Source organism: Tetrao urogallus (assembly GCF_951394365.1).
Source record: "Tetrao urogallus genome assembly, chromosome: 4".
Lineage (NCBI taxonomy): Eukaryota > Metazoa > Chordata > Aves > Galliformes > Phasianidae > Tetrao > Tetrao urogallus.
In genome coordinates this window covers 20061074-20084612 of record NC_136817.1, presented here as the reverse complement: position 1 = coordinate 20084612, position 23539 = coordinate 20061074, and the positions used below count along the sequence as shown (strand labels likewise).

At 42.0% G+C, this 23539-nt stretch overlaps 1 protein-coding gene across 1 annotated transcript in view; it reads left to right on the top strand.

Annotated features, from left to right (window-relative positions):
• Window positions 1–609: 609 nt before the first annotated feature.
• Window positions 610–23539, top strand: part of STOX2 (storkhead box 2) — a gene marked incomplete at both ends in the record, with an annotated part of 58865 nt that continues 35935 nt past the window's right edge. Inside the window, one exon of the mRNA XM_079534892.1 lies at window positions 610–775. Within this exon, the coding sequence (XP_079391018.1) occupies window positions 610–775 (166 nt within the window). The remainder of the gene's footprint in view (window positions 776–23539) is intronic.

Genomic DNA, 23539 nt, shown 5'->3' with positions numbered 1-23539 from the left:
GCTTCCGCCGGCCCCGCGGCCGGGCGAGGCGTTCGCTCCTCCTTCCCCTCCTCCTGCTCTTTCCCCTCCTCCTCCTCCTCCTCCTCCCGCCGTGCCGGGAGCCGCCGCCGCCTCTCCCAGCGCCGGGCGCGCTGCGATTCGGGTCACAACCGGCGGCCGTGGGGTTTTCCTCGTTTGTTTGGGTCTTTTGTGTGGCGGCTCACAGTTGGCTAAGCACGGCTAGGCTGAATCGGGCTATTGTTTGGGATCCCGGAGCGTTCACGCTGCAGATCTCCCCCCTCCCCTTTTTTTCCTTTTTTTTTTTTTTTTTTTTTTTTTTTTGCCTGAGAAGCCACATAATGTGCCTTTCCTCCTCACGAATCTGGAAGCTGTAAGCCGGACTGATTGCAAATGAAGTGTAATGCATTGTGGGACGTGTGTAAAATTGGATCATTCGAGGGGGAGAGGGAAAAAAAGAGCGGCCGGGCCGTGCCGCCCGCGCCCTAGAGCAGGCAGCGGCACCATGGGCGCAGGCTGCGCCCCGGCGGCGCCGGCGCTGGGCTGACGGGAGCGCCGCGAGGCCCGGCCCGTGCTGCGCTGCTGCGGGGGCACCGCTCGGGCATCCTCAGCATGAAGAAGACGCGGAGCACGACCTTGCGGCGGGCCTGGCCTAGCTCCGACTTCTCCGACCGGGCCTCCGACCGCATGCGGTCCCGCAGCGAGAAGGACTACCGGCTGCACAAACACTTCCCGCCGGCTTTCATCTCGCAGGCGTCGCGGGGCTACATGACATCAGGTTGGTAGCACCGCCGGCGGGGCTGCGGGCTGCGGGCTGCGGCTGCGGGGAGCATAACTTGCTATGAATAATGCAAAAAAAAAAAAAAAATAGCGTACATCCACCATTTTGTACCTCGGCAAGATTCACGGCAAGGCCCTCGCAATATGGTGTTTAAAATCTATTAGCGGAGTGAAATAAGGCGGGGGGGAACGGTCACGTCTCAGCGCCGCGGAAGGGCAGGCGGAGAGGAGCGGGCGCGCAGAGCGTGGAGCCCTTTGCTCCTTTTGTGCTGGGAGCATGTGCTGGGAATCTGCTGCTGCACGTTATGCTTGTAATGCAGCTGGCCCCGCTGTAAACCAGCGCTCCGCCGCGTTTGTCTGTCTGCGAGGGAAAAAGGGTCACCTGCCGTGGCCAGCCTGCCCCTCGTATGGACATAGGACCGTGAAGGTTGGAAGAGACCTCTGAGATAATCAGGTCCAACCGTCCTCTAGCACCTTGCCAGGCTCCGGCTGCATGTTTCTGCTCTGGTGCAAATGCCTGTAAACACGTTAACATTTGGTGTCGGAGGTGCAGAAGGGGAGCAGAGCCGAGTATGCAGGCAGTGCACACGTGCACCTATGTTCCTCAGGCCATCACCATCAGGGGAGGCCGTAGGGAAATAGTGGGCACTGCACCAATATGTTTGTGCGTGGGGAAGGGAGAGCACACACCAAACAAAAACCAGCATGGGGAAAGGCGGGCATCGGGAGAGGCTTTGCTTCGGCTAGAGTGCTGCTGCAATGTCAGAAAGCCTCGGTAATGTTAATGGAAGCTGCTTCATCCCGAAAAGCATCTGCATGTGCTCGGGGATTCAGACATTTCATAAACAGCAGAAGGAAGACTTGGGAAAATGCTGATGGGGAGGGGGACGGGGGCAGAAAATCCTGGAAACCTCCTTTGTTGTTCTGCTGCCTGCTTATTGTGATGCTCGGACATAACGTTTCATTCCCACCGCATCAAATCCTAGTTTATCATGAAGGCTTGTTTTCCCTCTAAGGCTCGATTTAGGTTGAGTAGGCGGATTCCTTTAAAGGAGAAAAAGAGGGAGAGGGAGAAAATGAAGGTATTTTTCATGCATTACTGAAAATGTTTCCAATCCCCCCCCCCCCGATTACTGTTGCAAAGGTTGAGCTAAAGATTGTGGCTGTCAGTTACACACTTGCTTTGCTCTCTCTGTCTCTAATAAACATCTCTCTTCGGTTCTCATGGTTTGAAAATGCTGTGTGACCGCTCTTTCATTAATCTCCAGGCAGAAGGGGAAGAACATGCATTTCACTGCAAAATCTGCCCGTGTGAGAATACTGTGCCATTTTGGCAGTAGCCCTTCTGATTTTTTTCCTTCTTTCCTGGGAAGCCGCGGATTGGGAGGAAATGACAAGTGTAATTTATTCCTGAGCAGCTGAAGAAAAAGAGAGCGGTTGTTGGGAGGGGGTGTTTGTTGTGTTGGCGCTGCAGGTTCTGCAGGCAGCTGGAGAGCCAGACCTGAGTGTGCAGCGAAGATTTTTGTTGTTCTTCATGGATGTGCTCACATTCCTGATGCAGAGATACGGAGCTGTGTTGGTCCTGCGTAACTCAGTACTTCAAGGCTGGAAACCCATTTTTAAAAGAGAAGGCACTCACGTGTGCCAAGTGGTGTGGGTTTTGCTTGTTTTTAATTCTTCAGGGAAACACTTTGGCTCTGTAAAAGCTTTATCTTGGCAAGGTTGCCTCAATCCACGTAGGTGTTCGAGCATGAGTGATCCTTAGAATGAGATGTGTCACCCAGCATTCTCTGGACGATGACTGTGTTTTTAGGGGCCTATGGGTATGAAATCCACTCTAAAATGAATCTCTGGACCCCCTGAGTACTGTGTTTATCCAGCACGTTGATTTAAACTGCAACAATTGAAGAAGGATGGATGTCACATTTAGTTTGAGCAACCTGCTCAAGTTGTTGGAGGAATGCTATGTTGAAAATTGAAGTCAGAAATGTTTTAGGAAGAACCTGATTGGCTTCTAGCTGGAAATGCAATTGTTCTCTGTTGATGGATGGTTTCCACATTCATTTATTTTTAAAGAATCGTAGTCCATTGCCTTGACAAATATTAGTTTTGTGAGGAATGGCCACTGTATCTAAACACATCTCACTATTTGAAGCACAGGGGCTCTTCAGAGGGCTGCATTCTGTTTATCCAAGCATTTAACCTCATCACCATTAGTATTGTTGTGGTTCTCTTTTAATTAGATACTGCATTGTTTGAGGTGGGGGTGGAGGGTGGGAAAGAAGCTAGAAGCCTTGGGTTTTTGCCTCAGTTACTCTGGGTAGGAAAACAGTAAAAAAGGACTTTTAATAAGATGCTAAGAAGCTGAAAACACTACTATTCAAGTGTGTTTGAGCAGGGCATGGGGAACTTATAGATACATTTCTTTCAGCAGCACTGAAATACTGAGCAGTGGTTTTACAGCCAATGCTTTTCTGGTAGAGGAAGAGCAGTCTCTATAGAGAATCTTGTTCATTGGGTAAGTGTAGATGTCACGCTGGAGTGGTGAAGCACACCTGGCTTTAAGCAGCATTTTCAGCAAAGCTGAGTAAGAACCAGTTTGATGCTTATTTGACAAGAAGCAGCACTGCTGGCTAGCAGTCATGTTTTCGATACTTTAGGAACAAACTGCCCATAATTACAGAAAATTACTGCGGATGCCGTTGCAGTTCGTGTGAAATTTAGAGATTGTTTGACAGATCAAGGCAGATGGAAATAAGGAGAGGGAAAAGAAAAAGGCATGGAATTTAGAAAATCACACATTTTTACTGCTGAATAATCTCTTGATACGTGCTATTAAATGTGCTGTACTCCAGGGTTCCTTTAGGCCTCCTAGCAACCGCGAGGTTCAAAGGCCATGCGAGGAGTTCATTGTTCATGCTGAATATTAATTTCCCAGCGGATGGCTGACTTGGGAAAAAAACCACCAGAAAAGAAAACTACAACAACGTAGAGCTTTGACCTTGCGTGAAAAGAGATGTTGAAAAGTTTGAATCCAATCAACGTTGCTGAAAAAGGGGAAATATACTTGATGGTTTTGATGGATTGTTACTTAATTGAAGGGGAAAGAAAGGAGTCATATAAAACTGCCAAGCAGAATAAAACTTGATGAAATTCAGGAATGAGAGCTCCAAGAAGTCACATGAAATAACAGGCGTTTAACTTGAAATGTCAAATACTTTTTTTTTTTTTTTTTCCCCTCCTAAATAAAGAAGGGAAATCCTGGTTTTTCTTGTGGCGGAGAGATGAGCTACATGCTGTGGTTAACACAGCTGTAAAACGTTACCAGACGTTGAGAGTGTTCTGAAAAGAAATCCTTTTTTCCTGCAGCCTTTCCTGAGCTGTTGGAGCTGAAGGCCTCAGTGGTGGAGGCAGTGTATCAGATTGGGCTGGGGGTGGTGTAGGGTAGCAGCCTTGAAGGAACGTCTGGAGAACTCTCTGCAGTGGTAAAAACTAATGCCAGAGCTTGCTTATTTGAAGGCTGCCTTCTGAAAAGCTTGCAGTGACTTTATTGTTCTTTGCTGTAAAACTTCCTTGCAGGTGTTTCAGTGCTCTGAAGCTGAACAGTGGAATTCAGTCTCCTACAGTTAGTGGAGCTTGGTTAGCAAGCTGAATCAGAAGAGACAGACAAGAAATATCTAATCCTGGGAAGTCTACTGATGTTGTCTGCATGCAGGCTATGATTTGTAGGAGGAAAAGATAGCCTGCTTCAAGGATGTTTGTTGAAAAGTCTAGGGCCACCTCTAAAGCCTTCTTGAAGAAAATCAAGAGTTTGAGGAGTGAAATTTGAGCAAGTTTGAGAATCATGAATCACTTCTTTTCCTAAGCTTCAACTCCTGACTCTAATAAAAATTAATCTTTAGAGATAACGATGCATAATCTGAAGAAGGCAGTGTAATGTAATTGGGAAATGACAGGTATACACAAAGCCTTGGACCTTTTTCAGTTCTCCTGTTGCTTAATTCAATTATCTAAGACAGGATGTTCTAACTTGAAAGCAGCTGTATTGTAATTAATATTTAATGGAATAATCAGTATTGCATCACCTTTTTCTCTCTGTGTAGCATTAAGAAACACCTTCTAACTAGTCTGCTTACCAATAACGTGATGTCTTTTCCTTCCTAGATTCTGAATAGTTTAGTTTTAGGCCAGACTCACTCCTAGAACAGTAAAAGCAAAAGAGCAGGTGGATGCCAGGGACCAGAGAGAGCTGTTGCCACTTGGCACTTGCTCTGCCTCACTTGCTCCAGCCTTTGCTGAGCAGCCCAACCTGGGTGGCTTAAGCTTGTTTTAATGGCTTAGGAAATTGCTTCTGGGCTGCCTGTGCCTTCAGTTTGTTTTGGTCCCTGGGGCATCTGCTTACCTTGAGAGAGAAGCAGGAACTTTCACTGGGCCTGGTGTGGAGGAAGGAGGGTCTAGCTGTCCTGTCTTCAGACCGCAAACTTTGCCTAAGTTCATGGACCAGCCTTTTCTGCACAATTTCTGGCTTGTTTTTTCCTCTTGGTTTCTTTACAAAGAGAATATGAAACACAGTCTTCTCTGATACCCTTTGTGAATTTCAGTGTTGGCCCCGAGATGTTTCCTGCATATCCATGATACTTCACTCTCACGCCAAGCTATGGACAGTTTCCTTTGTCTTAATTGTGCTTTCTCCCAGCTGAGTGAACTGCATTGGAGTATATGTCTTTCCTGTCCACTGTGACCTACAAACAAGGGGATCCAGGGCTTTTTATTTTGTGGCAGTGCAAGTTAAATCTATGAGGAATGACTGTTAGAAAGAAACAGAAGTCTGTGTGTGTGTCTATCTCACCTAGACGTGCTCAGGTTTCCATCTCACTTCAAAGCACTCCTCCCTGCTGGGCTAAGTTTCAGGTTATTTTTCTTTCCCAGCCTCCCTCGCTGCTACTGGGAGCCCGTTTGCATTCTCAGGCTCTGCATTGTCTTTGCTCAGTCGCTTGCACCTTGGGCCAGGTCAGGGTGCGCAGAGGGGACCGGGATCAGATCACCAAAGGGTGTTTGCACAGAGGTGGCATCCTGTTCTGAATCAGAATACGTTTCCAGGTGTGTTTTCCAATGGTCGTGTGATTGAAGTAACTTCTTGTATGCACATTAGACATTATGATAGCTATTGAAGGTACAGGAGACTCCTCTTTCAAGGACAGACAAGTGCTCAGAACAGACATGATACTGATTTATGACAAATAGTTCCCGAGCTGTCACAGGTGCAGAAGCTACACTCTGCCTTTGCCAGCAAGTTTTGATAAGCCTGAAGGGTGTTGAGTGTCTGGCCATTTTGGAATGGAATTACAGCTGCATCTTTGCAAATTGTGTTACGTGTTGGAGGCGGCTGAAATGTGAGGATTTTGCCGCTTGCCTGGGTTTAGGCCAGTGACTGTATCAGTTGTGGGCAATAAGCCTTTGCTTGTAGGTAGAAGAGTGAACTGCCATCTTTGCAAAGTTCTTCACATGATTAAAAGAGAGATAAGTAAATCAGGTAGGAAGAATGAAAGAATAATATTTTGCCAAGCACACTGTGGAAGTCCTCCAAAAATTGGGGTTTCTCCCAGTGTTCTCGGGAGGTTCTTTAGGGTGACAACTGTTTTGTAATCCATAGCAGGTTGTAGGATGTTTCTGTGTATAGCACTAAAGTTGAGTCAGCTTCCTGTCATCTAAACTGTGGGCCATGACGTCTAACCTGTAATTGAAAAAAGGAAGACTGGAAAAAATGTTCAGGTACAACCTATTTGTGGCTCCTCCTGCGCCTGCTTTTACCTCACTGCAAAAGGCCAAGCAATATTAAAGTCAGAAGAAAAAATGCTGATTTAGATCTAGTGTAAGAATTGCTAAATAATCTTTTTTTTTTTTTTTTAAATGGTCAGGCTGCTGTTACGCTATCAAAGCTGGCTACATTCAGTGGAGGAAATTTAAACCTCAGCCAGGAAATAAGGGATGCCCTTTGTAAGGAGTATCTAAGAAATGTTTGATGCAAATCAGTCTAACCATTGGGTTTTATTTGCACTAGAAAAAAGGCATAGGAGTGGTAGCAGTTGAAACTGAGATGTGAAACAATTAAAATCTTCCCTAAAAGCCTCAGGAGGCTGCACACTTCTGTACCTTTCCTAGCAAGAATTTTTGGTACTAGGGCCAATGGCAGCATGATCAGTCCTAGATACAGATAATGTTTGAATGCTGAAGCTGCAAAACTCTCCCAAACCAGCATCTATTTCTCCCGATTGCTGCCTGTAGATATGAGGGTGTAGTTAAAGTGGCTTATAGCTGCTGGCTTGCCCTTTCTTGCACTTTTATTGAAGTGGCTACTCTACCAATGCTATTTTGTCTTGCTCAGCACAGAGGTGCTAGAATAGCTAAAAATGCACAACTTAGTAGAAACTTCAAATTGGAGTGCTTAACAAAGATATCTTAACTGTTTTATTTGTTCTGGTGGGATTTGAAAACAGAATGCAAAAGAGGAAGGTGATAGGTAACAAGGTGATAGGCAGCAAATGAAAATATTATTTGGGGAATTAGACCTAGTAGCAGACCTAGGCTTTGGAAGGTAGAGATGGCTGAGTGTGGGTGTGTTGCATGTGGAATTAAGGTTTTGTGAACAAGAATAAATGAGTAATTGATCCCATTTATGCTGTTTCCCTTTAATGAAAATATCAAGAAGAGAGTCGTGAGAATCAGCTTTGAAGTCCGACATTACGGACAGAGACAAAATGAAACTTCTGCTAATTTCTGTCTCAGTGATCCATTGGAGGTATTGGTAGCTAGGCATGTTTTAGCTTTCAACTGAAGGTGCTTTGAAACAGTTAAGCAGTAACTGCTGCTAAACATCTGCTTAAAAGTTGTTCGGATAACTTGGAAAAGCTTTAGCCCTTGCCCTCCCTAATGTTTTACTGTCAGATTTATTCTGAAAGGGTGAAAGTGCATATCTACCAGAGTAGAACTGATTCCTTGGCACTAACCATCATGTTTTGAAGCTCAATGATGATTACTGTTGCAGCTTGACCACGATGCCAGAACTGAAGCACCATGAGAACCTGTTCTTCAGTGTGGGTACTGTCCTCACGTCTGTAGAGCACCTCTCACTCTTGTATGTGGATTATGGATTAGAAACATACACTTAGTGGTCTCAAAGCAGCCCTTTCTGCCACCGTTTTCTTTCTCAGTTGCATCACTTAAGGAAAAAATTGAATGGCCCTTTGTAGTAAATTTAACCTTACTGTTTTGAAGCACAGAGAGTATAATAGACAATTCAGAAATACTTAATGTAGCTTGGAAAAGGCAAAGTTCAGTAAGAAAGCTTAGTTCATCATAACACAGGAAGCAGCATTGGGAGAACCCAGATTACATAAACTACTTTTTGTGCCCGTTTGTGTTCTTTTAATTTCCTCCATAATTTCCTATGAATTTCCTGTTGATGACCTGTGACCTGGTTCCAGAGGATGAACTTCTGACCATACGCGATAAGGCTTTAGGTGCCATAAATGGGGCTTCTTATCTTATAGGCAGGGGAAGATGGTGGACTAAATTTCAGCGTAGAGCCCAAAGGGACCTTCAGCCTCTTATGTTAACTTCAAGGTAGGGTAACAAACACAAGGACTGGATCTTAACGCTGGCGTGCAGCCTGGCTTTTCTCCTGACTGTACTCACAAAACACAGCTTTATCAGTGAAATCTTGAAATCATGTTTGCATGGGATCTCTGCATTAGAGTGGATCTAATTGGAATGTTTTCAGCAAAAAATCCCCATGCAGAGTTCAAAAAATATTTTTTCTTCATTTTTCCATCCGCTGCTGTGGTAAAGTTTCAGTGTTTGAACAACTTGATAGGACTTCTCTGGAAAGAAAGATGTAGCCATCTCAAAATAAGATGTTTTTTTCATACTTTGTTTTTACTAAAGATACTGTACATTTTCCTTTGTGTCGATCTTAGATTCAGTTTGTGGAATTACGATAGAATAGAATATAATAGAGTACAGTAGATTAGCATGGCTCAGTAGGAAGGGGACTACAGAGATAACCAGAGAGTCCAAATGCCTGCCCAGGGCTAATCAAAAGTTAAGGCATATTTAATGAGGGCATGATCCATTTAATTCTGCATTTATTTGCAGAAATATTCCTCAGTAACTATGACTGTGAAACTAATGTGTCTCTTGGAAACCTCAGATTAGAAAGCATGTTTGTAATTACCATTTATCACAAAACAGTGCATTGCTTATTTTAAAAATGTGTACAGTAACTTTTCTTGAGATACACAGTCTGCTGCGTTGCCCTATCCAGCACAGTAAGAGATTGGTTATGCAAGCTTACTTATTGCTTTTTATGTGTTGCTAAATATTACGTGTTGTGGAAGTGGTCTCTGTACATCTTTCCTAATTGTCATACACTGGAATGTATGCTAAGTCCACAGGGGTCCAGTTCTGTCTGTCATGGGAAAGTGCACAAAATCTTTGCTCAGGCAGGAAACTTTGCTGTACTTTTTGCTGCCGCTCCTCCCTGGACAGCATATATACCTGTCTCTCTTGCATGTATCCTTCGCCTTCATCAGGGAATCGTAAAGGCTGAGGTGGGAATAGCTGTAACTGCTGAGTGATGCTCCCTTTTAATTGGAATTTGCCTTTGAATAAGGGGCATAGATGAGAGAGGTGGGGAAAGTGGGACAGGCTAACCAGAAACAAGGGCGGATATGATGGCAGTGAACAAAAATAATCATTGTCAGTGCGTTTCTGTTGTGCTAGAGCAGTCTTGAGTCCCGTGTTGTGGCCACGAGAAGTAGGTTTCCTCAGCTCACCTCTAGATTTCAGTGTAAGTCATTTAGCTAACTGGATTTAAATTAGAACTATTGCTCCTTCACTTGAGTGTCTCTGAGCTCATTTCAAAGGCTAATAATTGATCTGAGTCTTTTCTGCCTATCAGATAATAACCTCATTTAGTTTCTGTCCTGTTGTTGATTGTTCCGAGGATGCAATGCAACAATACGGTGCACTCAGGTTTGCATGATTATCCCTTTTCATCCTAGTAGTTTTCCCGTCTTTTATGTCTCCCAGAAACATATGAAAGTAAATTGAAGTGTTTCACTGTAGCATGCCTTTAAATGTTATAAAGGTGAGTTTAAAAAATTGAGGGAAAAAAGCTTTACCTTCTTGTGTCATTGTAATTCATTCACTAGCTAATGGGGCAGTTGAATAGGATAGTATATTTCAAACAGTACTAAAGCATACAAATTGATGTTGGCTGTTAGATTCTACTCATGGGTTGGTGTCAAACCAAGGTCTGTAAACACTGAGGCAAAACTGTCTAGTGCAGTGGCCCTTAGGAGCTGTCATTTATCTCTAGTAGAAAACCCAGCTTTTCAGATTGGAGTATTTGACCTGGATATTGTATTTCTAAGTAAATGTGTTATGTGTTCATTGTGCATAGCGTTAGGAAGGCTACATCATGGGGACCAGCAGCAAGAAAAAAACCTGAAACCACCTGGGAGTGTGTTGCTGTACAGTGATGTTTTTTGAAGCAAAGTGCAGGGGCTGGAAGGAACATGGAAAGTACAATGAGGCTGTCTAGTTAGAAGAGTTAGGCAAGAGGAATGGTGTGAAAACTGGTGTTTCTGTGCTGACATAGCAAAGAAGTGTTAATGTTTTAATCACAGGTGAGAACCTGAGAGTGTCTGTACCAGGTAAGACCAATGTCTGTCTTGCTCTCTGTGCTGTGTCCTAGTATGACCATGAACAGATGCCCAGGAAGGGGGAAGAATAAAGCAATATGGTACTTCCCCTGCATGCTTCCCTGTCTCCTGCTGTTTCAGGCAGTGCAGTTTGCTTGGTAATCCTCACAGGTTTCTCTCCCAGGTATATGTGGAAAATTTAGGGCAGTGGCAAATGCTTACCCAACGTATGAGGAGCTGCCCTGTGACAGCCCTAAGTTTTGTGCATCATCAGTGTAATTCTTGCATTGGGCCTCCTCCTGCCCTGCTTTGCAGTATTTCTACAAGTGAGGAATGTGTGCACTTGTGAAGAAGGCTTAGAGGTTTTTGGAAGTGAACAACAACATATTAGCCACTAGCCTGGGAGGCAACATCAGTCCTCTTTCTCCAGATACAACACGCATGAACTCCAGAGTCCCTGAAACTGGAATATTAATAATATGCACGTCATCACGTATTCTCTTTTTACGTAAGATAGGCTGTGAGGTCATGAAAGGAGCATTTCTTCATGATTTCTGTGATTCCACTTATTCCTGCTTTCAATTAGTTTTATTCTCTTAGTTCCCTTCCCTTCCCCTCTTGAGTTCTGAGCATCGTGAGCCGTCTCATCTCAAAGGTGACACATGCCTAGATGAAAGGCTTGCATTAAGCAGAAGCTTCTTGTTACATCAACTCTTGACATTCTGAAAATGTCAACTCTTAATTTACATTGCAAGTAGGATCTGGTGCCAAGACATTAGCAGTTTCCAAGTCTTCCACTTATTAATCAGGCAGAACTGCTGTTGTCCTGAGAAAGTACTGCAGAATTGGATCCAAAAGTTTCATGTCTCTGAGTTATCCCTTTTCCTTGTTTCGGAGTTCCTGGTTGTCTCCTGAGATAATCTTAGGTGAGAAGCGTTTGTTCAGCTATAGGTGAAGACCATAACTTTTCCACTATGACTTCCTGAGGTTGTGACACGTCGGATGTCTCAGTAAAAACACTGATTTTCACAAAACATGAACATTCAGCATCTTTGAAGGCTGGTAAATGGAACTGTGCAGGTTTTAAAATCCACTTACCTGGTTTTGCATCTGGGCCTGAACTGACCCTGTATGCTTGTCAATTAAGCTATCTTTGAAAATGGTCCCAATATGTTGAGTTTTTCAGTTGCCACCATCTCTCTACAGAGGTGCTAAGACAGCGATCTTGTGTGTACATCAAATTTGTATCTCTAAGCCCCATTAATTCACAGACCTGCATCACTAAAATGTGTTTTCCGAAATAGATTTCGGGTGTGTAATGCAGATGAGGCTGGTGGTGATGACAGTGACTCTTCCCTTTCTCATAGTGAGCTGCTGTACTTGTGCCATGGGCCTTCATGGAGCAGGTAAAAGTTAACATGTTTGTGTGAACATTTGTATGCATCTAAACATACTAGAGCACACAGCATAAATGGCATTTATGTTGGTTATAAATCATTTTACCTTATACTGTCTTTTATCTCCAAAATTCTGCTGAATTTTTATCTTACTTGTTAGGGTAGCATCAGTATGTCTGTTTCACATGTTTTGTGTGGGGAGACTGTATTGTATACCAACCTGAGTGTATTCTGTTTATGCTTGGCCTACATCTGCAGGGGTTTAATTTAGATGTGCATGCTGTTAGTAATTGTAAGTGATGTTGTAGACATTCTTCCTGGCAAGACTGAAATATAAACACTGGAAAAACAACGCAAATGGTAGAAAATAAATAGAATGCAGAATGGTAGAAGTGTTAGAAAAATGATAAATTTTTAGGAAATGATTCAAAAAAAAAAAATATTAAGAATTCAGTCTCAGAATCTTAGGAGGGGAAGGTGAGGGCTCTGGGCACTTACGTCAAAAACATATAGGTTAGGAAAGGGGAAAACTGCAGCTTCAGGTGGCTATTGCTGAGTATTGTAGGCAACCAAAACATGCTATGATGTGATAGCATAGAGTTTACCATTCTCTCCTGTGATGCTAGGCTGTCGTTTGCCATCATATCAGTGTGATCATCTCTCCCCTTGATTTTACTAATAATTTGAAGGGCAGGGAGTTGGACAGAAGGGTGATAATTATGTGAAACAAGAATGCTTCTAAGTTAGGAAGTGGGCAGTAAACTGGTATTGAAAGGGTGATTTACTCTGAGTGGAGGCTGCAGGGTTACCCTCAAGCAATTACTCACGAGTAGCTATGAAAGGGAAGAAAACCAGGAAGTTTTTGTGAACTGTGAGACTTCTGAAGCTTAGTTTCCTGTGGCTTTCTTTCATAAAACTTTTCTCCCATGTGGGTGCTCTGATGTCTTCTTATGCGGCTGAGCTTTGGCTTTAGTCTTTTCCCAAGAAGATCTTGTGATGGGTCACGTTAAGTTGTGGTGAGGTGAGACCTCTGAGATTACCCCTCTGTCAAATTTGCTTGATATTACTGAAAAAAAGTGCTGTGCTAGGTTACACTCAAAGCATTTTGTTATGAGCAAAAGGTTAATCTGGTTAATCCCAATTTCAGAGTTCTTCAGGAACCAGCTGTTTAAGACTCTTCATCAGTGGAATTAGCTGAATGACTTGTAGAGGCCTGTAGGCTTTGGTCTATATGGCAAAGTATAACTGCTCTGTTGTTACATTGAACAACAGAATCACAGAAAATCCTGAGCTGGGAAGCACCCAAAAGGATCATTGAATCCAACTCCTGGCGCCACACAGACTGCCCAAAATTCAAGCCCTACGTCAGAGAGCACTGTCCAAATTCTCCTTGATCTCCAGCAGCTTGGGGCCACGACTGCTGCCATGGGCAGCATTTCCATGCCCATTGTCCTCTGGTGAAGAACTTCTTCCTAATGCCCACTCAACCCTTTCCTGATGCAGCTCCATGCTGTTCTTTTGGGTTCTGTCAGTGTCCCCTGTGAGGAGCTGCAGGTCGCAGCCTCGTTTGCTCTGGGCTGAACAAACCGAGGGGCCTCAGCTGCTCTTCACGCATCTTGCCCTTCAAACATCTTTGTAGCCCTCTTTTGGATGCCTTCTAGTATTAGTTTTGTGTCCTTATACTAAATGAATATAGGCACAAAAAAAGTTGAAACATTCATCAGAATTTTACAAGTCTGAAGCAAACTGTACGAAGTGCTGCGTTAGCAAGTGTTTATATAAAACGCTGCCGAGTTACATTGAACAATTATACTTCTCTTATCTCAGGCACTTATCTCTCGCTAAAGCCAAGTGGCTTGCAGGTTGGAGTTGCTCAGTATTTTTGAAGTCATTGTGGTAATGAAATATGCTAAGCAGCTGGGTTTTATGAGGGAGTGTTTTGGGTTGATTTTTTTGGCTTGACTACTTTTATCTTTGAAGACATAAAAATAATGTTGCAAGGAAAAAGCCCAAAGCTTAATGAGTTGAGTTGCAAAGAAGTGATAGTTGCATTTATACCTCACTTGCAGGATATGTATCTCAACTTAGCCATTCTTGGAGGTTTGTAATAATATAAGCCATATACATTTTAAATCATAAAGATAATAAAGCCATGTAAATATTATACAAGGATATGTGCCTTGCTTTCTCCCCTCGCATCTTCACAGCTCCAGCGCTCTGATATCAGTGGGTAGCTGTTCCTGCTGGTCAGGGGCAGGGTACAGGACTTACCCATCGCCTATGCAAGGAGCCAGTGGCCAGCCACCAACCCTGTCTGACCAGGCTACTGTGGATGGAGCATTGTAAGCTAACGTGTTAGATGTGCCCAGGCTCCTCCTGCATTGTATATGTTATGAAAACTGCCTGAAACCAGCTCAGAGAGCTGCAGAGAGCATCCAGAAAGGCTTTATAGAGATTTAGAAAATGTAGTTACACTCACATCTCTCTTGGTCCATGTTAACTCGTTGTATTATTTTTTTTATTCTGTGAGAAGCAAAAGGGACAAACTGCTTTTGGAGCTTGCATTCCAATAAGAAATTAATGTCGACTGTAACATCTAGAATGCTATAGATGTTTTTCTTTTAATATGTGAACCACAGAAGTTAGGCTCTTACATGGCTTGTCTTCACTTTCGTGATTGTAGAGGACAGTATCATCACTTGTTTACAGTAATGGCTCACTTGTGATTGCAGCTATAGTTTGCATGGAAGAATGACGTTAGGGAACAAATTATATATATATATGTATATATACATATATATATAGCTTTTATAAATAAAAATATATTTATAAAACATTTATAGCTTTTCTTAGGATAGACCAGGCAGCTCTTCATCTGAGATTAGCAAATGCTCTGTGGCTTATCAGCAGAAAAATCCTCAGAAATAACACAGTCTAGTGTTGGAGGTCAGAGGAGGGATGCACTTTCTTATGGTTCTCAAAGCATCATGTATGAGAAACAAGTGGAGTTTTTTTTTTATGGTTTTTAAGTGCACATGCCTTTAAGTAGCTTTTTTGTTTTGTTTTTATAGTTTCAAATCCAACATTCTTGCATTTCTTGTATTGAATTATTCAAAGGTTAACTTTTCTTCACTCCCTCTTTCTTTATTCCGCTCCTCCCTTTCGCTGCTTATGTTGTAGTTGGAAATAAGTAGAAAGATAAGGGTCAGAATTCTTAAATTTTACTCTGTATTGAGACAGGTGAAGCCAAACAAGCAGGTACTTCTTTATGGCCAATGAGACAAGGAACCCAGCAACTTGGTGTTAAGCGCTCATGCTGGTCCATTGTTCTTAACACATTATTCCATGTCTGTCTTTCCCACATTGTGATATATTGTGGTGATTTCCATATTGTGGTACTTACTACCCATCTAGCCTTGCCTCTTCCAGGCATTGATCAAAAGTTCCTCAGGATCAATATTTTAGATATTTTATTTGTCTCTGGTTCTTGAGAGAAGCAGCTTGGCATCCGTTGTACATAGTGGAGTGAATCTGCCTGGAAGGAGCTGAACTGTGGCAGCCAGACAACGAAGAGTGGGCAGATAGCTCAGGGACCCTGAAGCCAAAGCTTCACACCAAGGAAACAAGTTGTGTTTTGAAGGTTACGTCACAAAGAGACTAGATTTTTATTTATATACTTTGCTGATACCTTGAAGTGCTCCTTAAAACTTCTTCAGGCATGTCAGAACATCAGTGTCCTCCCAGTGAATAGCTGTATCCTGAGTTACATCATTGATAAAGTTTTTATCTCTTCTTGCGCACTTTGCCTACAACTTTCAGGTTTCTGTGATGTTTGAACTGTTGTGTCTTGTTTTGTTATTTGTGGGAAAGTTTTTTTGTTTGTTCTTATGCATCGTAAAACTACCTAGAGGGCAATTACAGGTTTGTTGTGTAAAAGTTGCTAGTGGACTACTGTAGTAAAATAACCTCAAATTTGTTTAGCTAATGTCTTATCGTAAGTAGCAAAGAAACTTCATTCCAGTAATGTCAGTTCAGGTGCTGATGATCTGGTGATAGTTTTCCTCCATTCTCATGCTGTTCACTAGAAAAGATAAAGGTTGAAATTCTCTGCCCTTCAATCTAGTTATCCTTCTGTGCGAAACAACCTTATTTAAAGGTCACGTGGCTCACTTATGTTGCACTTCTGTTCCAGTGGCAAGAGTACTTGTTCTAATTTGAGTCTTCAAGATTTTAAAGTAGCTTATTCAGACTTTTATAGTTGAACTAAAATAAATAGGCGTATGGCAAGTAGAAGAACATATAATCACTCTGTTGCCTCAAAATTCTTTTGAGGCCAAGAATTTCATAGCAAGAACTTATGGTGGGGCTTGTGAACACAATAGGAACAGCTGGTGCTCAGCACTTTTGAAAATGAGGTCACTTTATTCTTGGTTGAAATGTGCAAAATGGGTCATCTGGGCATAGGCTTAAGACAAAGGCTAAGCACGTGGCCCTTTATAACCGGGTTGTCCACATTTCCAGAACCACTTGGTTAACAGGATTCTGTTGTTAAGTGGAACACTGTGATAGATCTGGATTTTCCCAACTTTCGGAAGCATAGGCCCCACTCAGAAAGTAAATTGCTACTATACATTTTCAAAGATCTGCTCATCCTAAGGATGACATCATTGATATTTTCTGCAGCCACCCCTCCCTCTTGTGCCTTTCTGCTCGTCCTTCACATAACCTACTTTAGGAAACACTGCTCTATTGTACGGTCCTTGAGAACACCATTACTCCATCATTCTCAGCCCTGGACTTCTCTGGTCCTGCCAGCAAAACAAATGAGAAAATTCCAAACATGCACAAAGCTAGTAATATCATTAGCCAAATCTATAGATGCATTAGAAATGATAACAGGAACTTACATTTGACTATGGCATTTCCATTATAAAAATTCTGTTGAAAAGTTATGCATAAGTGAGAGGACTAAGGTCCAGTTTCTGCACTTAAGTTTGCTTAATTGTGCTGCTATCATTAACACACCTAAGGGGATGGTGTGTGTCGTAGGATACAGTTATGTCAGTTTGCAAACCTGAGACATTGTATTGATCACCATTTACTATTGCATAACGGGCATCAGAAGTTTGGCTGTATTTTCAATAGAACTACACAGGTCTTGGTTACTGTACCCTGCTTCCAGTATACAAATTGTCATCCGATTGACCATCTGTGTACTGGAGTAGGAGAATTTAGGTTGGAAGAGATCTCTGAAGATTATATTCTGACCTCGTGAATACAAGCCGTTCCTCTCAAGTGGATTGGAGTATTTGCGCACAAACAGTGCTTTAAAACTAAACTAAAGTAAATTCTGGAGTTTTAGCTGGGGAATAGTACATGCAAAAGATGCCTTTGACAAGAATAGCAAGAATAAACAAAGTCCGGGGGAGGGGGGGGGAACTGCTCTCCATTCTTGTACAGTTTGCCTCCTGGGGTGGAACTGCGCCAGTTAACCAGGGCGGTATATCACAGTTAGCATCCAATTTCAGATGTGCCCAAGAGAATGGTTCTCATTATTTTATTATTATTGTAAATTCAATTTACTGGGGCAAGCTTTCATGTAAGTGAGGTAATTTGGCCATATAAATCAAGCTTACTTTTTGGCTAGTTTTTAGCAAGAGCTGTCTCAAAGCACATGGAGGAAAAAAACAAAGTGGTGATGGCAGCAGTGCGTTGGATAATAGAATTGAAAAAGTGGAATACAAGAGGGCAGCTTCATGGCTGGCAAAGCACAGCTGGTGCTGAGCACACTTCACCACAGAATACAGTGCTACTTTTATGACATCTTAGTTCTGTGTTTGGTTTTGGAAGTGTGTCCATGGAAGGAACTTTCACAGAACCATGAACATGATGGGGTAAGTACTGAATGGCAGCTAAGTGGCTAATATGAGGATGCTTTTTTCTTTCCCTCTCTCTGTGACAAAATCTTGGTTATCTTTCATTAGTCAGAAATAGTATCTTCATTTCAGCAACCCGAAATACTATATAAAGTTTCCATGTGTCTTTACTCCTTTCATTTTCACTAGAGGAGGAAAGCACTCAGAAACATAAGATCCCCACAGTGTCTTACTGTTTCCTAGGTCTGGATGAATTGCTGTACTGAAGAGTGATTAATCACTAGCTGGGCGATGGAATAAGGGTGGCTGGCATAGCACAGAAGCAAAAATGTCTGCTGGATGCCCACATGAATGAGCTGTGTCTGAAGAAGCAGTAACGGTGTCTGTCTTGTTTTCATGTCCTAATCTGTGTCTTCTTTTTGACTGTATCCCGAGTTTTAGTAGATGGCTTTCACGTCACATAGGAGAATGCTCAAGCTTTTTCAGTCTCTGTAATTGACTCTTGCTTGGCAGAAAAGGTACTTAAGGGGAAATGGCAGTCTATACTGCTTGTGCCACAGCTCATTTTGAACTTAATTTCATCCTCATTTCAAACTATTTCTGAATGAATAAATTTAATACTGCTAGTTATTTCTCTGGGATTTCACATGTGATCGTTTCCATCATTGTAGAAATTGCATCCTCAAAGTGTATACAGTTTGAGGGACGTTTAGAAGGTAATTCTTTCTGGCATCCTTGCAGTATCTTTTACATGACCAAGTTTTTCATTCTTTTTCAGACCGGAATAGTTTGTGAGTGTGCTTTAGGATTGCAGGTAATTTTATCTATATAGAAATACAGCATTGATTTTGGAACTCAGTATTATGTTTCCCCAAGTGTGGGTAGTTTTCTTTTCAACTGTGTGCAGAGCCAACGCGTGAAAGCAACCTTCAGTCAAGGTGTAAGTACCAGCGTAGGTTGTGAAAGAGATCTATTTGTGCTTTAAATTTTGTCATTAGGAATATTTAGTCTGGATTTGGCCACATAATGTAGAGTGAAAAGAACAGAGTGACAACTCCTTAAAGTGCCTGGTGGAGAATGGTCCTTGTGGGAGGTGGTTGCAGTCAAATCCTTGACAGGTCTGGACAAGGTGTGAGGAGCCCAAAGGGGCTCGGAGTTGCCTTCACCAGGCTTGGTGTTCCAACGAGGAGATGGTAACCTGATGTGCTAGATGTCTGCCCTGCAGCAGTAAAGTGCATGGCTTTTAAATGTATGTATTTTAAACAAAGGTTGGACAACCCCCTGCAATGCAGTTCTTCCCAAGTCACGCTTAAAGTGCTTTTCTTCCTTAGGTACCAAGGTAGAGGCTGCATATCAGCTGTGAGGCCTTCTGTGAAATGCGGCATTGCAGTTTGCCATGCTGAGTGTTGCACGATGTACCTAACCCCTTGATTTAAACAATATTTAAGATCTACCGACCTTTGTCTTCAGTGGTCTGGCATTAGCTGTCATATGGAATGGTACCAAACATCTTACCTGTGCCAAAGACTTTCTTGCCTTAGCAGGACCTCCAATGTTTACGCTGGGAGAGAAGTTAGTTCAATAAGTGATACACTTCTACTTGCAGTCATACATGTCACAGACGTGCATGTGCTTCTATTTATGATTCAGCAGTTTTTGTCTTCTTATTTTTCTGTGCTTTTTTCATTTTGTATCACGTTTTTTATTTCAGCACTGCGTACTGTAGTGCTGAACTCTGTATGTGCTTTGATTGATTTTTGTACTGTTTTCACATTTTCTGGTGAAAGCGGTGGGGGCCTATACAGATTTTCTTTTTCCCTTTTTTTGTCATGTGTACAAACACACTACAGACTTATTTTATTCTATCTCTGTCTTTCTTTAACTGTTTCCCATTTGTCTTTTGCTCCTTGAGCTGTGGGATAAATCACATACGTGATGTTATTGCTTTGGTTCTGTGGACAGTTGACAAACTAAGAACGTTCATGATTCTCCCATGTGTGTTTTCATTATGAATTCTTACAAATATGTATCTTTACAAGTATTGTAGATGTGTAATTTTTCTGGGCAAACTTCAGTTCAAATATTCTTGGAGATCAAGCACAGTGTTTTATTGACACTTCTACAACAAACTTGTATTATCGTTTTGCGGAGTTAATACATTAACATGTTTGCCCAAGGGAAGTACCAAGGCCTCCAAATAATAAGATACGTATTTTGTTTTGTCTTGCTCTTTTCACAATAACTCATACCTCACACTGTAAAAATTCTGGTTGGTTGATTCTGAAGAGAAATGGCATGGAAAAAAAAGACCTACAGAGACAATTTCTTAGAACTCGTGAAGGAAAAAATTAGGTTTAGCCTGACCTCTGCTGGGTAAGTCTTGGACTTGACCTTTCCTTTCAATCCCAGTCAAACCCAACCCATCTCTCTCCTTCTATTGACAATGACCTGCCATGACCAGAAATTCAGATCTTGGCTATGCAAGCAATAAGACTTCATCACACTTTGTGTGTGTGGTGTGCAGCTGAGAAGAGACTGATTTATTCTTACCGTTATTATTTATTTGCATTGCAATTGTGCTTAAGGAGATCCATTGTGCTGGGCATGGAAAATAAGGTATAGGAAATGCCTTGAAGACTTAGAACCTAAACAATATCCTAAGAGGACAAGAGAAAAGGGGTGAAAAATATGTGCAGAGTGAAACATTTTTGTACACTTTATACTACCAATAAATTCTGTCAGAGAAATAAAAGTGCACCAAAGTACAATTCAGGTTACTAACTACAGTTTGCAAGAGAGACTTCACTATGGAATTTGAGGAGTGTGGAATAAATCATTAAATCATTCTCTGGTAGCTTTTTTTTTTTCCCAGCAGAGCCCTTATCTTTCTTATCCTCGTAGTTACATGTTACATGCAAAAAACATCCTCCAGAAATGATTCTTTAAGTGAAATGGTTGTTTCTGTTGTGTTTTTTTTTTTTTTTTTTTTTTTTTAATACTAAAAAGATAAAAGATGTAGGAGTCATTTTTAACCTTCTGTCTTTCAGCCACTGTCTAGTAGTGGGAACCTCTGTGTATCTGAGGGTACATACGTATTTTGTTGGTATAGACATGGTCCTGTCAGCAGCAAGGGTGTAGTCTTCTTCTTAACTTTAAGGTCACCTCACTCCAGTGTCTTAATGTTTATCACTTTGTCTTTCCAAGACACTGGGAGGGCTTAAGGCAAAACTGGGAATTGACTGCCTGCTTCCCTATTACTTTGCCAACTGACACCCATAGTCTGTCAGACTATCTTGATTTGCTAGTAAGCTGAAGAACTAGAATTTAAAAAAAAAAAAAAAAAAAAAAAAAAAAAAAAAAGGAATAAGGCTTTTGAGGTCATTCTAGCTGCTGTGTTGTGCTTTATATGTATAAAATGAAGGATGTCCTAGTTCATGGGAAAACAGGATTTCCCAGTTCTAACTGAGCTCATAGTCTTCATATGTGGGGGATACAGTGTCTGGTATGAGAAGGATGGGGCTTGTGAGTGTATAGTGTCTGGCTGTATATTCACAGAAGATGTTATTTGTTCCCTGTGTAACTTAATGTATACCCAGAAATGGAGGAGATAGGTAACCCATTGAGGCAATCACTGGAAAATTAATCTACCTAGGGTCTCATAAAATGCCTTAAGCTTCTTCTTCAGGAAGAGTTCTCAGGTGATACATGCTGAGACTGGGAGAGATTATGAGTGGATATTAACAGGATGTTGAGCTAATCGCTGACACAGAGCTGGTTCCCCTTCTTTCTTCGCTTTGAACCTTAATTACATCCTGAGAGTGGAGAGAGAGAGTGAGAGAGACAACCAAGAAAGCAAGTTCTTGGGAATCTGTCTTGGTCACGGAGCTGAAAGAAGGGAGCTGCTTCCAGCAAGGTATGCTGCCTTCTGCAGTCATTTGCATAGGAATCCCTCCTCTCTCCACTTATTTGTCTCATGACTGGAAGCACTGAGTAGCATTTGAAGTCTGTGGGTTCCACCCCACATACGGTGCTGCCTTGCCCGGAGCCTGCAAGTCAGGTCTGAGTTCAAATAGATGCATGGAAAATGTGTTCAGGATGCTGAGCCTGTTTAGCAGTGAGGGCCAGCCTAGGGCTTCTGCCATTAAGGGCTGTTCCTTCACTGCTGGTCATGTGCATCACTTGAGAACATTTATTGGAATTACAGTGCTTGCTCTGCTTGTATTCAAGGCTCAGGAGAAGTCAGGTGTATTCTTTTGGGTATCTTTGGTGTGCAGACTGAGGTTTGCTCTGCTGTTGAACAGTGTGGGTTCAGCTGTGCGGAAGTGGGCACTGCAGGAATGGATGGTCAAAACAGTATCTTACAGGAGAGTGTCTGCTGAGGACCTGCGAAGAGCTGGTAAGAGCTGGGAAGGATACAGTGATCAAGCTTTGGCTTGACCAATGACCACACAGCAGTCAAGTGGAGAGCTTGTTAATTTTGTCTCTTTGATCTGGGTAGCCAGCTGGACTGCTCTGCTGGTTTTGTTTGTTTTGATTGCTTTTAGGTCTCCTCCTGATGATAGTCATATTCAGGTTTGTTTGGTTTATTTTGAAGGTAAAGCCTTTTCTGGACATTTTCCTCTGCAAATGGCAGTGCTTCATAAAGGATGGCATTAGCATCACTTGGGAACCTCCTTAGTAGAGATACCTCTCTCATTTTCTCTTTTAGATCGTTCTAGTCTTCTTACAGCATAAATTTAAAAAAAATAAAACCCACATCCATTTGGCTAATACTTTACATGATTTCTCTCAGGAATTTAAAAACTGATGTTTTGCTCCTTTGCTCCCTCCTGTTGGAGCCCTCCCCAAACCTTCTTGTGCCTTCCTCTGGACCTTTCAGAAGTGACAGTGAGCACTTCTCTTCACTGTGCTTTTTATCTCTGTGAATCTTAAGCAAACCTTTTCTGATCTCTGTGTGTGTTCTGGAGCAGAATATATCAGGACTGGGACAGGGCTGAAATCAAGATCACTGAAGCAACTATTGAGAGCAGCCTTGAAAGCAAAAAGTTAACATTGTGATTTATTATCTTCTTACGAGGGCTAGATAGTTCTTCCTGCGTCTGCAAATTTCATGTGCTTATATTTTGAACGAGCTCAGGAAGTTCATGTGAAGAGGTAAGGTACTGGGATGAGAGTTTTAAGTGCATTGTTCCAAGTACATTTAAATCTGTGTTTTGGAGTCTGGTATTTGTCACATCAATACATTTAAATTGTTCTTTGTTGGTTTTTTTTCTTCTCTTCAGAGGGGTGCAGGGGGAGTAGTCAGAGAATCAGGATAATGGCTTTAACAAATGGAAATAGTTTGTGTGAATGACTCTTAAAGCAGATCCTCGTTCCCAGCATACAGCATAATTAGAAACACGTTTAAAATACGACTTTCACCCATGTAGTTCTGTGGGCATCCTTTGGGTTTGTAAATAGAAGGGAGCACAAAATTAACTCTCAGGTTGAGAACTTCTCTTCTGAACAGGCTGCACAGTTTTGTGCTATTCCTGAAAATGTATCATTTTCTTTTTTTTTAACACGTTCAGAATTTGCCTGGACTTTTTGGCAGCTCTCTACAAGATATGAGCTCCAGTTATTTAAAACAGAAGTTCAGGATGAAGTTTCTAGCTAGATTTTTTTTTTTCCTCTTAAAATTTTGCTGTGTCTTAGTTTAACTGCACTTTCTAAAAATTGGTGCTGCTTTTTAACAGACATTTTATTTTTTTCAGCTAATAACTGGTTAATGAATAGCCCTGACTGT